The sequence below is a fragment of the Ochlerotatus camptorhynchus genome, unplaced genomic scaffold (genome assembly GCF_037179485.1).
Source record: "Ochlerotatus camptorhynchus isolate MF236.1 unplaced genomic scaffold, CSIRO-AGI_Acam_v1.1 ptg000306l, whole genome shotgun sequence".
Taxonomy (NCBI): domain Eukaryota; kingdom Metazoa; phylum Arthropoda; class Insecta; order Diptera; family Culicidae; genus Ochlerotatus; species Ochlerotatus camptorhynchus.
In genome coordinates this window covers 704,699-718,042 of record NW_027040794.1, presented here as the reverse complement: position 1 = coordinate 718,042, position 13,344 = coordinate 704,699, and the positions used below count along the sequence as shown (strand labels likewise).

The 13,344-nt window shown below is 40.6% G+C and overlaps 4 protein-coding genes across 4 annotated transcripts in view; 1 reads left to right on the top strand and 3 right to left on the bottom strand.

Moving 5' to 3' along the window:
• LOC135707248 (non-lysosomal glucosylceramidase) overlaps positions 1-13,344 on the bottom strand; it is a 352,494-nt gene that overhangs the window by 238,486 nt on the left and 100,664 nt on the right. The gene's annotated exons all lie outside the window — the stretch shown is intronic.
• Cog4 (conserved oligomeric Golgi complex subunit 4) lies at positions 278-2,966 on the bottom strand. The gene is made up of 4 exons (XM_065229060.1): positions 2,804-2,966; positions 1,710-2,735; positions 512-1,644; positions 278-436 (listed from the first exon to the last, which is right to left on the bottom strand). The coding sequence occupies exons 1-4, from the start codon at positions 2,891-2,893 to the stop codon at positions 394-396; spliced, it is 2,292 nt and encodes a 763-aa protein (XP_065085132.1). The 5' UTR covers positions 2,894-2,966; the 3' UTR covers positions 278-393.
• l(2)k14505 (ATP synthase mitochondrial F1 complex assembly factor 2 homolog l(2)k14505) lies at positions 9,475-10,562 on the top strand. Its single transcript, XM_065229059.1, has 3 exons — positions 9,475-9,639; positions 9,751-10,058; positions 10,114-10,562. Exons 1-3 carry the CDS (start codon positions 9,567-9,569, stop codon positions 10,543-10,545), a joined length of 813 nt encoding a protein of 270 aa, XP_065085131.1. The 5' UTR covers positions 9,475-9,566; the 3' UTR covers positions 10,546-10,562.
• Positions 10,636-12,761, bottom strand: mTTF (mitochondrial transcription termination factor). Its single transcript, XM_065229058.1, has 2 exons — positions 12,240-12,761; positions 10,636-12,173 (listed from the first exon to the last, which is right to left on the bottom strand). Exons 1-2 carry the CDS (start codon positions 12,646-12,648, stop codon positions 10,669-10,671), a joined length of 1,914 nt encoding a protein of 637 aa, XP_065085130.1. The 5' UTR covers positions 12,649-12,761; the 3' UTR covers positions 10,636-10,668.

Below are 13,344 nucleotides of genomic sequence, written 5' to 3'. Positions count from 1 at the left end.
GCAACTTTTGAAAAATTAGTCTGTCGATTCCGACACCGATGGAACATTCTTACGGAACAATGTTTGATTGTTTTCAGTGATTACTTATTATTTTTCTTGCTAATACATCTCAACAATAATGCGTAGCTGTTTTGAAGATGTCTTTAAAAGTGTTCCAGTCTGCAAATGCTCTGTGGGTTTAGTGACCCACTTTGGTCTCATTTTATAGCTTATAGGTAATTTGTTTCCTTTCTTCATGACATTTCGGTAGTTTTAGCAGACTTATTACGTGTACCTATCAGTTATAATACAATATATTGATTTAGTGCTGGGAACTAGGGAATAAGTATGCATATAGAATAAACTTTCTTAACAAGTAGCAACAAGTCCACGCACGGTACATACCTTATCTGCTTACAATTTTAACCTTTTAATGTCTTCCATTTTAAAGTCAATCCTGCAGTGAAGTAGTAAAAGTTGTATGTTTTGATTCAAATTTCTAAATAAATCACATCATCAAAAGTACACTTACCTCAACGCCAAAATTGTTCGCACCTCATTGGGCGTTAATCTCCACGTAGCCGACGACGAGTCCCAGTACTCCGGCAATTCAGACACACTTTCCAGATTCAGAATCGTCGCCATCTGCAGCAACTTGGCAAGCTTGTCCCTCACGGACCACGAAGTAGCTCCGGTGAGAAACGAAGCTAGGGCCCTAGCTTCTTGGTCCAGCACCAAACCACCAAGTCGATTGAACGTCGATTTCTTGATAGCCCGCTCCAGACGAGCCGTGATTTCGGTCGTCACAATACTAACCAAAGCATCGTAATTTCTCGGAGTGAGAGCAATTTTGAACATTGTGAAAAGCCCATCGATCTGCACTATCAAGTATTGGATGAATGTTTCACCAGCTTCGTAAGTGGCCAGTTCTTCTTCGGTTAGATTGTGATTGTGGGAAATGAACTGATCCACCCATGGGTGCAGTCTTGGTTTAATGGCAGACGTTCGCAGCTGCTGAAGGCCGAAATCTACCAAAGCTTTCAGCGAATCACCGACCGATTTCAAGCCGGATAGACAGCTGTCAAGCTTATCCTTCTCCCGTACCGTCATAGCTGGGAAACTAATTTTTACTTCATCTGCCATCATCGACCACAACGTCTCGATGAATTCTGTGGACATATCGGCGTTGTTGAGAGCCGTGATGAATTTGCTTCTAGCTTGATCTACGTCACTGGTCTGCAGACGACCCTGCTGAATCGAACTCTGGAAAGCGGACTGAGCTAGGTCCATGTAACCCGTCGGATAGCCGGCCTTCAGTGGAGCTTTGAGGGCATTCATAAAGTCCTGCTCCAAACAACTTGCAGCATTGTTAATCACCGCGCAAACGCCATCCAGCGATTGGGTGCCGTTCGAACGTCGGATGCACTTGCGAATGATGAAAAACACATCATCCAACATGCTGGAGCACTGCTGGCCGCTTTCGAGGTTATCCAGGGCTATCGCTTTCAGAACACTTTCCTCCATGAAGTAGCGCTCGAAAAGCAGATATGTCCCGAGAACTTCTTGCATCTGGGTACTCAGACGGGACTTTTTGATCAGCTCATGGAGGGTGTTTAGTTTGGTGTCCTTTACTTCGGATTCAAATGAGCTTTTTTCGAGGTCATTCTGAAAATACGATGAGGTAATTAAGAAAACCATCTACATAATTAGTACAAAACCGGATTAATCACCAAACATCTCCGCTTAATGAATTTCGTATACAGTTCTGCTCGGGAGTGAATTATAGTGATCTCTCCAATCAAAGCATCGATGTCCTTGGCATTGAGCTTATCCACCGATCCTCCACCGGAAGCCTTCCTATAGTGACCCATCGCTGCTGGATTGCCACTATTTTTAATGTAATCGTTTATTTGAGCAACCCTTCGTCCGATTTGACGATTTTTGTTAAACTCAAGCACAAGCTTCACCACCTCTTCGTCACATTCCTTTTGCAGAATGGCAGCAACCTGTATCAACCTTCCAGAACCGTAGCAGTTTTCGATAATTGCCTGGTTGACTTCCACGACCCGGGCAATATTTTCCAACAGTACCGTCAGCGTATCGGAATAGGCAACCGTTGCACGTTTCTCTGCCTTGGCAATATCCATAGAAGAACGGAGCTCCTTCTGCGCTTTAACCTGCAGCTTGGAACATATGTAGGTCATAAACTTCTCCAGCCCTTCGTCGTGCATCCCGAGAAGTGGGAAAATTTTGAAAAACCGTTCCACCGAAGCCAGATCGTCCTTTTTGACCGCCTCGTCAAACTTTTGGTTGACTACTTGTCGTATCTGCGTTGCGGCTTGTTCCAGTGTCGAAACCGCTTTGCTTACCGACGTGATCGATCCGGAAACGTCATCCGCCGTCTTCTGGAGTAGATTCTTATCCATCGACAGGAACCGGTTCACATGCACGGCGCCTTTCTCAAAGTCTTCCTCCTTGATTGCGGTTATCACACCCTGACTGCACAGCTGCAGATCGATCAGGTCGTGTACACGTTGCTGGCACTCCGAAACGCGGCCCCTAGCCTCGTCCAGGCGACGAACCTTGGCGCTTACATTCTCCGCAAGCTGGGACGTGTGATCGATCATCTCCGACAGGTTTCGGCTCTTGTCCGCTACCGTGGAAAGGCTGCTCAGTGCCAGGCCGATGTTGCGCATTTTAGCCTCCAGTTGGCATTGTTGTGATAGGATTTCCTCCAGTCGGGAGTCGATCTCTTTCTGTTGGAACAAGTTAAATTTTATGTGATGAGAGTTCGATCTAAAACCTGTAAATAATTATTACAAACCTCCTTCACGGAAATTTTCCTACAGGCTTCATCGATACCTTCCTGTGTACTTGTATCACAGCCGTCCAGCAAGGTGTCTAACTTGATCATGTTATCCTAGTACTATTTTCAATTTTTTCAGCAAATTTTTCACTAAAAATGATAGAAAAATTGTAGAAAAATTTGCGAGTGAATTTTGTTTACATATTTTGAAAAATTGACATGTTGGCATGTAAACTGTCAGATTCATTTCCAGCTGATGAGTGACGGCATCGACCGGCGTTCCTTACACGCTATTTCAAAACTCCCCAAATTTGGGTAGAATCCACCCAGATCGGTCAAAACTAAACCTACCCAAAAATGGGGAAACTGTGTTGACAAAATTCTCGCGTCACTTTTCAAATAGACCAATGCAACAAATGTAAACAAATCGAGTTAAGAGCAACCGTAACGGTACGCTGCTAAACTCATTTTAGCAGCCCTCATCATAGCGCAGCTACCGTATCGGGGGTTGCCATACGAGTAACTAAAATAGCAGTCGGCTTCTCGGTGAGAAGCGCGTTACCAAATTTAGCAGCGCGATTGCAGCGCGGGAGAAAGGTTGCTATTCGTAGAAATGTCAAAATACTCACTACTGGTACGGACTACGGCGAGTAACTTGATAACCGCGATAGCAGCGACCGGTGTTGAGAAGAGGGACTAAACTAAAATGAGAGCGCTGTGCGCTGTTAAAATAGTCGCGCAAATGACAACGACCGTAACGGTTGCTCTAAGCGATACAAACTATTGCTCTTCTATCATTGTACACAGCAAAAAAAGAATGTAATATCGATCAATGTAATTCAAGCTGATGTATGAAAAAATGATGTAATAGCAAAAAGCAGATACAATATAACATCAATGGTTTACAAAAAAAAATGGATGTAATTTTGTTCGCAAAATCGATGTACATCGTACAACGTTATATTACACAACCGATGGATTGACCTGGTTGCAGCAGTTTGGATGTAATATTCAACAACTTTTTTTTCTGTGTATGTGATACAAAAACATCCATCCAAATTTACTTTCATTTATTTGAGATAAACAAAGGTCAAAAATTGTCCAATGTACAGTTTGAAATGATGGGTACATGATTGTTACTTCGGTCATTCGGACTGCTTAACATGATTGGTGCTCATTTTCTAAAGGCGGGGCCAATCTAAAATTAGGCAGTCTCCTCTGATATCTGTGAAAGGGAATCTAGTATCATGTAGAGTCGGTGTATAATGAGTCACGCCAAGAGTGAAGCCAAGTCTACCTATTTAACTGTCAAACCGGCTACCTATCGTGAAAAGTAAACAAGCATTACGATGCTATGAAAGGCTCGATGAAAGGTCCACGAAAGGTATTGCAATTAAATATTAAATATAACCGAAGAAATGATCATATACACGCAGTGAGCATTACATTTGTCATGCGATACGTTTTGTAATGATCAGTAATGACAATTTCTACTATTTTTCCTTAAGATAATTCCACAAAATCACTGATATAATGATATACTACAGCCGTTTTTTTTCATCGCTAGAAGTCATTTGAAGTTGATGCAGAAGTCCTCTGTTGCCAAGGGAATCTTTCGAAAACCGTGATGCGAGTTCAACTGTTTTTCTCTTGGCGTGACTCATTATACACCGACTCTAGTATCACAGACAAACAGACATAACACTGGCAATTTGTTCATCGAATACGCATTTAACGGTCAATTTAAATGTTTTTAGTTGGTAGTACCGTCACTTGTGGCGCGCATAGTCAATAACCCTTGCGTTTGACGTTTACACACTACCGCCATCTGTTCAGTGTACTACCCATCACAGTAAACTCAACAGATGGCGGTAGTGTTTTAGTGACGATGTTTCATATTGAACAATATTCAATGTGTTATGTCTGTTTGTCTGTGCTAGTATCATGTAGAACAAATCGTCCAATGTAACACTCATTGATTATGTCATTGAGAAAAATCGTCCAATGTAACATGTCCGATGTACAACTTGACTAGTCAAAATGTGGTTTTTTCTATATTGTAGCATGAAATTCAAAGTAAAATTATGCACTTTGACTATATGTTTTTAGTATTACTTCTACGTGAAGTCAACGATTTACATAGTTGAAGATGCTAATTTCAAATAACAGACTGTAGTGGTAATTTTTATACGATAGATGGAGTAGATGAAAGCATAGAGTTGATAGTTCCGTTAGAGTACGGCAGTGTGAAGATTGTATATAGATATTAGAATAGCGAACTAGGACAACTTTTAAGGAAGGTACAAATCGGTTTTTTCATCTCTCTTTACCAAACTCCCCCTTTGGAGAGGGATGGTGAGGGGTGTCCCCCCCCCCGCCACCACTGGCAAAAAGAGATGAAAACCGACCCGTTCAAGTACCAACTGTGTGTTTGAAACAGTTCTACCGATTTTTACCGCACTTCAATTGTTATTTGAAGGAAGGCATCCAGTCGTAGGTTTGGAAATTGCAACTATTGTGCGGTAAAAATCGGTAGAACTGTTTCAAACACACAGTTGGTACTTGAACGGGTCGGTTTTCATCTCTTTTTGCCAGTGGTGGCGGGGGGGGGGGGGGGGGACACCCCTCACCATCCCTCTCCAAAGGGGGAGTTTGGTAAAGAGAGATGAAAAAACCGATTTGTACCTTCCTTAAAAGTTGTCCTAGTTCGTTATTCTAATATCTATATACAATCTTCACACTGCCGTACTCTAACGGAACTATCAACTCTATGCTTTCATCTACTCCATCTATCGTATAAAAATTACCACTACAGTCTGTTATTTGAAATTAGCATCTTCAACTATGTAAAATTATGATTTTATCGTTTTTACTGAATTTTCAACGTTACTATTCACTGACTACATTAAAAATAGTTTTACAAAATGTATTGTTTCTAAACAGTTAAAATAATAATCTGTCGAACTTCAACTTCGATTTTCTCAAAATGGTGGATTTGTTACATTGGTCTATTTGAAAAGTGACGCAAGAAATGAACAACATCGACATTAAAGAGCCTGAATTTATAAAGAGGCGACATCTTATCCATTTGACAGGTCTTCTGCTCGATTGGAATGACTTTTCCTATGACTTTGACAGACAATCGATTGTTCCAATTTTGACATGTCGTCTCTTTATAAATTTAGCCTCTTTAATCGACATTAATCCGATCGACTTACACGCTATTTCAAAACTACCAAAATTTGGGTACAATCCACCCAGATCTGTCAAAACTGAACCTATCCAAAAATGGGTAAACTATGTTGGGAGTGACAAGTTGATAAATTAACAACGTCGATCGGATTCAATGACGTTTATATAAGGTCTGGGCCAAAGGGCTTATTGGTGTTAGTGAAATGTGCAAATGGTTAGTGGTGTTCGTAATATATTGCAATGTTTATCTTTTTACACGAAACAGCTGTTGGCAGTGACGTATATCTATCTGTTCTCAGTATGTTGGCAGTGACGTATATCTATCTGTTCGCAGATGTTCAGCAATGTTTACAACATTTTTGCTTCTAACACCAGCAAGCTGCCTGTTGGCCCAGACCTTATATAAATGTCATTGGATCGGATTCATGTCGATGTTGTTCATTTGTCAACTTGTAACTGCCAACAAAGTTTACCCATTTTTTGGTAAGTTCAGTTTTGACAGATCTGGGTGGATTCTACAGTTTGTTTACAAAAGCTTTTGTGCCGTTATCAAATGTTACGCCTGATTTGTCAACTTGTTTCTCTCAACATAGTATACCCATTTTTGGTAGGTTCAGTTTTGACCGATCCGGGGTGGATTCTACCAAAATTTGGGCAGTTTTGAAATAGCATGCACCCATCAAATGAGAAAAAATGTATCCATTAAATTTTTACCCATTTATGAGTAATTACAAGTACAAAAATGAGTAACAGTAATTCATTTGTGAATAACAAATATTCATAAAAGGGTAAATTTTATACTCATTTGATGGCCTTGAAAATGCTTACAGTGTAGCCATTTTGAGCCTCAAAGTTTGATATCAATATTAGAAATACTCAGAGGGAAAGATGGACGGAGATAATGTTTTGAGCCAAATGAACTACCAAAATCTGAGCCAATCGAACATTCCCATTAGATTTTGTCCGAGGATTTCTTATTCTTATTAGATTAAATTTAAGAGTATTGCAATCGAACAGAAATTCAATCACTTTTATGTTTCGTGTGCTTCTCAAATTCAACTAGTTTTTGGAATTAAAAACAATATTCTAACTCTATTGCAATTGTTAATCTCAGTTGGCACCTAGGGGCAAGCCAGCTGTACTCAAAGTTAATATTTTTGCTCCGAGTAAATTTGAGTAACTCATAATTACGCAAAAATTATCAAAGTAGTCTGGCCTTATATTCATCAACAAATACAAACTACAGTGTACATACACATTATGTGTCAGAGGAAGAGGAGAATTATTTTATTATATTCTTGTCACAAATCGTTATTTAATCTATTGAATGCATTAACAGTATGAATCACCCTGATAAGCGTAATCAAAGAACATTGCTTTAAAGGGAAATAAAGTAAAAAATTGATCATCTAACATCCGTATAACCCGGAAAAACGTTCTTTATGAGGCTCCATGCGGTTGGCAAATCAGAGGTTCTGCATGTCTACAATTGCAAATTGCAGTATCTTAAATAAGAATGAATAAGTTGAGAATTCAAGATGTATGGGACCTTTGCTTGTTTTGATTGAAACATACAATTTTAAATACGGCTTTACGATGACAATGCATTGCTTTTCTTTTAATCTCGGGTCGAACTTAGTGGCAAATAGAATTGCTTATAGATATTTTTTCTGAAAATCATGACAACCAGCAATCAAATGAATTCCAGAATTATTTTTCTAGCATAGACTTCTCTGAATACCCAAGTGTTAGTGCAAAACTATGAGGTTGCTGCCTCAAAGATTAGTAGTAATTCTTGGGCATTCAGACAAAAGTCAGAGATTCAAACTGTACTTTAGCAAATTGCTCGTATTTTGAATCTGCAAATGCAAATGGTCAACGTCGACCGATAACAGGCTGTACTAGATTCGGATGAAAACGGCACGCAAAAGTAGGAAGGTCATGGGATCTATGGATCGTTATCCAATGTAAACCACCTTTTTCTCTCTTTATGTATGCAGGTATTCCAAACGTTTTTGTTTGACAGTTGGGGAATAATCACAAAAAGGTTGCTTTGTTACCGTGCATCGCATGTTGAGCAACTCGAGTTGCTCAGAGTTGCTCAACATTAACTCAAATATTACTCATGATCAAAAGCTGTCTGTCCCCAGGGTTGGCACCAAGAAATGTGCAAAATATTGCGATGCAATCAATTATTATTTTGCACGTAAATCGAATCAAAAATAAAAGTCATGTAAAATGCTAGCTTCTAGCAAGGGTTGCAAGATAATTTAGGTACAAATCCCTGCTGCCGAATTGTATTTTGTTTTCTCCGTCCATCTCTCCCTCTGAGTATTTCTAGTCAATATTAGGTATTTTGCGGTTTTTTTTCCCTCTGTTCGGGACCAAACACTACTGCGATTAGTAAATTGATCTATTGTAGTATATCCCGTGTCCTAAAAAGAACAATTCAGCGACTGAATTCAATTGACTCAAGGCATTTTCTTTCCATAAGAAATTTACTCATATTTGGAAAAACCTGCAGTTACTATAGCTTATGAGTAACTACAGGTATTTTTTTTTTTCAAATATGAGTAAATTTCGTATGGAAAGAAAATGCTCTGAGTCAATGGATCAATGTGAATGATGAGGTTTTGACAAAACTATGCTGTGGCTACCACAGTATTTTACATTTGATCGACCATATACAGTAGCGCCAAACGCATACTGTGGTGGGTTCAAAACATTGACCATCTAAATTGATCACGGTACTGACATCAAGTGTTTCCGCTGTGGGATTTCACATTTTTGACAGTACCCTCTTAACTGGTCTATAAATGTACACTGTTACTGGAAAGTACCCATAAATGTGTAATTGTTACCCATTAGTGGGTAAACGTTACTCATTAATGGGTAATGTTTTACCCATTTAATGGGTTAACCTACGTAACTTCAATATGGGTGAAATTGTACTCATTAATGGGTGCTATAATGTTAGAGTGTATGGCCCATAACAAACTTACAATACATACAAACTTTGCGGCTGTATTGCATATTTTACAGCTGTCGCTTACACCGCATGTATTAAGGGGAACGGCGGAAATTTCCCCTACCCGATGTTGCTGTTGTGTCGCGTGGGTGTACTTCAAGTAGTGAGTAAAGGGCCCACAAACCGTTTTCAAATGTTAGCACTGAATTAACCACTTTGTCAAGCAGTTTTGGCGTGACTTTCCACCAGCGATTTCACTAAACTGAACCAACTTATTTCTATTTTTTATGAAACGCTGTCTACTGTTGGCTACTTTTCTCGTGGTTCTAGAAGAAAAAATCTCAAAATAATGTTTTATTTCAAAGTTCGAGTGGTAGTAAACGTCATTGAAGTGGTTAATTGAATTCAGTCGCTGAGTTATTCTTGTTGGCCGTGTGTCAAATTTTCTAAAGGGTACAAAGATGAAAAAACTGTTGCAGCTGTCAGTGGCACGTGAGTAGTTTGTTTACGTTCAGTTAACGTTGTTGTTCAAAGGGTATACAGTTTGTGCAATTAGCTGCCTGTGAATTTAATCGGTATCTTTCTATTTTGTTTCATAAATAGGTGGCAAACTGTTTGAAAATGTTCAAAAACAGTGCTAAAGTGTTAACTCGATTATGCAGCTCAACATATAACATCAGTATACGGAAATACCGTGAGTATTTCGTCATTATGTAACTCGGTCAGCGCATTGATTTTAATAATATTCATTTTAAATTATTAATTCAACAGTTTACACTAAAAACTCCCATTTCTCTCTCAATAGCGGCTCATCCGAAACGCCATTACCGCAAAACCGGCGTTGTCACCAGCAATGGCAAGTTCGAAATCACCCTGGACCAACGGAAGTTGAAAACCCCTAAAGGGGCTCCCTTCTTTGTGGAAAGTGAACCACTGGCCATCGCCATTGCGACAGAATGGGACGCTCAAAAGGACATTATCGATCGATCCCGTATGCATCTGACGGCTCTCAGCAGCACCGTGATTGACAACCCGAACAACCTAAAGAAAACGGACATTGTCAACTATCTGGTGAATTACACCAGTACCGATGCCATTCTGTACCAGTCGAGTGTAGGTTCACTCATCTTTGGATTAAACTCTAAACTTAAACCCATCTTTTTTGCAGGAAGAGAAACGTCTCAAAGACCTACAAGTGGCTGAGTGGAACCCGGTGATCGAATGGTTCAACAAGCGTTACGATGTAAATCTGGAGCCAACAGATGGTCTGGAGGTTCCAACCTTCGCTCCCGGCACGGTAATGAACGTGAGTCGCTATCTATCATCGTACAACGAAGCCGCTCTGCAGGGATTCATGTTCGCTGTTGACACACTGAAATCCGTCATTCTTACCTGTGCTTGTGTCGATCGATTCATTACTCCCGAGAAAGCAGTCTTGCTGGCACGGTTAGAAGAGGAATACCAACTGGGCCACTGGGGCCGCGTTGAATGGGCTCACGATATCAGTAAATTAGATCTGCAAGCCCGGCTCTCGGCTGCGATACTGTTTGTGTACTTCAATTCGAGTAATGCTTTTGTGAAACAGAAAATGTCGATCTAAATAAACAAGCAGTAACGAATATGTAGTCCATCAAAAGGCTGTCATCCAAGCAATATTTGAAATCTTTGTGAAGTAAAATGCAATTACTTTAATTATCTACTAAACTTACATATCCGTTGAGCTCTAGCTCATACTCGAAGCGAGTGCTATCTTCCTTCGTTCCTTCGCTTCCTGCCATTCCTTGACAAAAAGATCGTACTGCCGTTGGCTTTTGCACACGATTATCAACGATCGCGGCCGGCAACCAATCTCCTGCAGCTGTTCCATACGTTTTTTGGTGGTTTGCAGGCTGTGCATCAGGATCCTTGGATTCAGCGCAATATCGTGCGGTGTGTAGTCCAATTCCTCCAGCAGATAATCGATCACCTTCTTCACTTTTGTCACTCGTACGTTCTTCACCGAAGGAGTTTTGAGGAAAATTGAATTGGTTACGTCCCGATCGAATCCCAGCCTCTTTCCAAAGTACTCGACAATGGTTTCGTTTTCTCCCAGCAGTTTCCCGTTTTCTTTCGTTAGCTGCAAGGATTTTTCCAGCACGGTATCCGGACAACGAACCATCCAAGGCATCAACTTTTTACCACGAACTTCCTTTGCCCGAGCTATTCGTTCCGATACCACCGCCGGGGAATACTTGAAAGCCCACAGATCGGCTAAAACATCCTCGCTGTCCATGTGGGCGATAAATTGGTCCAGGTTCTCCATGAAATTTTCATTCGGAATGCGGAACATAAAGGTCCTTCGAGCAAATTGTGTCGCCACTTCCTTTGCAGGAAGCCCCGTTTTATCGGTAAAATGGTATATGCGATTGCTTTCATTTGGTAGACATTCATTGTTCATAGTATTAACAATTCTCGTCAACTGATAAGGTTTGAGCGTGCACAGAGGAATCACATCATTCAAATCTCTCAACCCCTTCAAATTGGACAATGTTTGAAGTTTTGTGGCGAGCTCTTCCTTTTTCGCAACCAGCACTGAAGGATTCTGCAAAATAGTATCCTTTCTGATTTGCTTTTCAAGCAGTTGTTCAACGTTCTCCAACAATGGCACAGCTCCTTTGCATGCATCGTAGCAGGTTTTCGCTTCTTCCTCAGTACACTCCAGCAAATTTTCCATCCTCTTTAGTACGTGATTTTCGAACCATACCTCTGTCAAAGGGTCCTTAAATGAAGGGTCAGCGCCTTTTTCAATCACCTTTTCAAATGATTTTTCCAGAGCGAGGTTTGGTGCTCTAACCATCCACGGTTTAATCTTCTGCAGGGGGGAATTCTTCAACATCCGCAGCCGTTCGACAATCGACGAACTGGCGTATGCTAAAATCGATAAATGTTTTACGACATCCTGCGGTTCCATGTGCTGAAGACAGTAGTTTAGGTTCTGCTGAAACTTCTCCAGCGCCACCTTGTAGATACGAATACTGGTGGCAAAATAACGAGCAATCGTTTCCACATCCACACCCGTCTTGGCCTTCAAATAATAGATTCGATTCCCGTGCTCAATACTTTCATTCTGGGATATTTCAACCACCTTCTCTAGAATATCTTGCTGAACGTTTAAAAATGGCACCAGATGATTTATGTCTTCCAAATCCCTGAAATTCTTCAGGTAATCCAGCTTTGCACTCAACTCATCTACAATCATAGAAAAATACCACGTTTTAGTGAGTTAGGAAATTATTCAACTCAACCTAATCGTACCGTTTCTTATTGACAAAATTTTCGGATGATTCAGTATGGACCTCTCGCTTACGCCACGCTCCAGCAGCAACCGGATGTTGTCCGTGATCATTTTTGGAGGTATCGTCCTGAGCGTTTTCTTGTTTACCTTATACACCCGCTCCAAGTCAGCGGAACTGCAGTGAAGCAGCGCATTGATACGGCTGAGCAGTTCTTCCTTGTTCCACAAGGCCGTTGCACTTTGGACCTTAAGCGGGTCGCTGATTGATTCGACTCCTATTGGGAGATCATCCTCCCGGTTGCAATGAGCGATCTGTGTGCGAAAGTTCTGCCACTGCTGATGACGCAAGCCACATGATGCGGCACGGCTTAACGCAAGCTCCGACAGGCGATGAATGCATCGTGTGTAAAAGTAGGCAAATTTTAACATTGTGATTGGGATACACTTTTGATCAATCAATGAATCATTTTATCAACTCAAAATCACAATTTAAATGATTATGCGAAATCAAAGTAAGGACGTGCGGTAGCGTGAGTCGTGATTGCCCCGATTGCCCATTAGGAGATACATCCAAAATGTTATGTCAAAAATAAAAACAACAATAATCCCTTCAGTTTTTTTTTCTTGTTCTTGTATCGTGCACGGAGAAACGAAACAACTCAAAATCGAGATGAAAAAAAAAACTAAAAATAACAATACAAGGAAAGACGAAACAACTCAAAATTAAGTCTATCCAGCTTTCAATAGACCTTTTTGACGTTTAATCGTCTTTCTCTATCTAGCACACAGGGATGAATGGATGGTTTGTTTTCCCACTAATCTGTTTCCCTCTTGCTCACACTCCTTCAATTTAAGTGGTACATTAGTGTACGCCGATTAAACGTCAAAAAGCTCTATGCTCGGTAATAGCGGCCTGTTTGTATGAATAAATGTATCCTTCACTGTGCTTTTTGACACAAACTGGAGGGCGAATGTTGTTCCATTTTCTTCTGTTCCTGGGAGAGGGAAAGGGAGGGTTCAAAATCCGAACATCCATATAGTGTCAAAAAGCACAGTGAAGGATACATTTATTCATATAAACAGGCCGCCATTGCCAAGCATGGAAAACTGGATTGTATACTCATC

Coding starts and splice junctions, on each gene's coding strand:
- mTTF (XM_065229058.1), bottom strand. CDS start 12,648: ATGTTAAAATTTGCCTACTTTTACACACGATGCATTCATCGCCTGTCG. Junction 12,174..12,239: donor AATTTTGTCAATAAGAAACG/GTACGATTAGGT, acceptor CTATGATTGTAG/ATGAGTTGAGTGCAAAGCTG.
- Cog4 (XM_065229060.1), bottom strand. CDS start 2,893: ATGATCAAGTTAGACACCTTGCTGGACGGCTGTGATACAAGTACACAG. Junction 2,736..2,803: donor GGAAAATTTCCGTGAAGGAG/GTTTGTAATAAT, acceptor TTGTTCCAACAG/AAAGAGATCGACTCCCGACT. Junction 1,645..1,709: donor TCATTAAGCGGAGATGTTTG/GTGATTAATCCG, acceptor TCGTATTTTCAG/AATGACCTCGAAAAAAGCTC.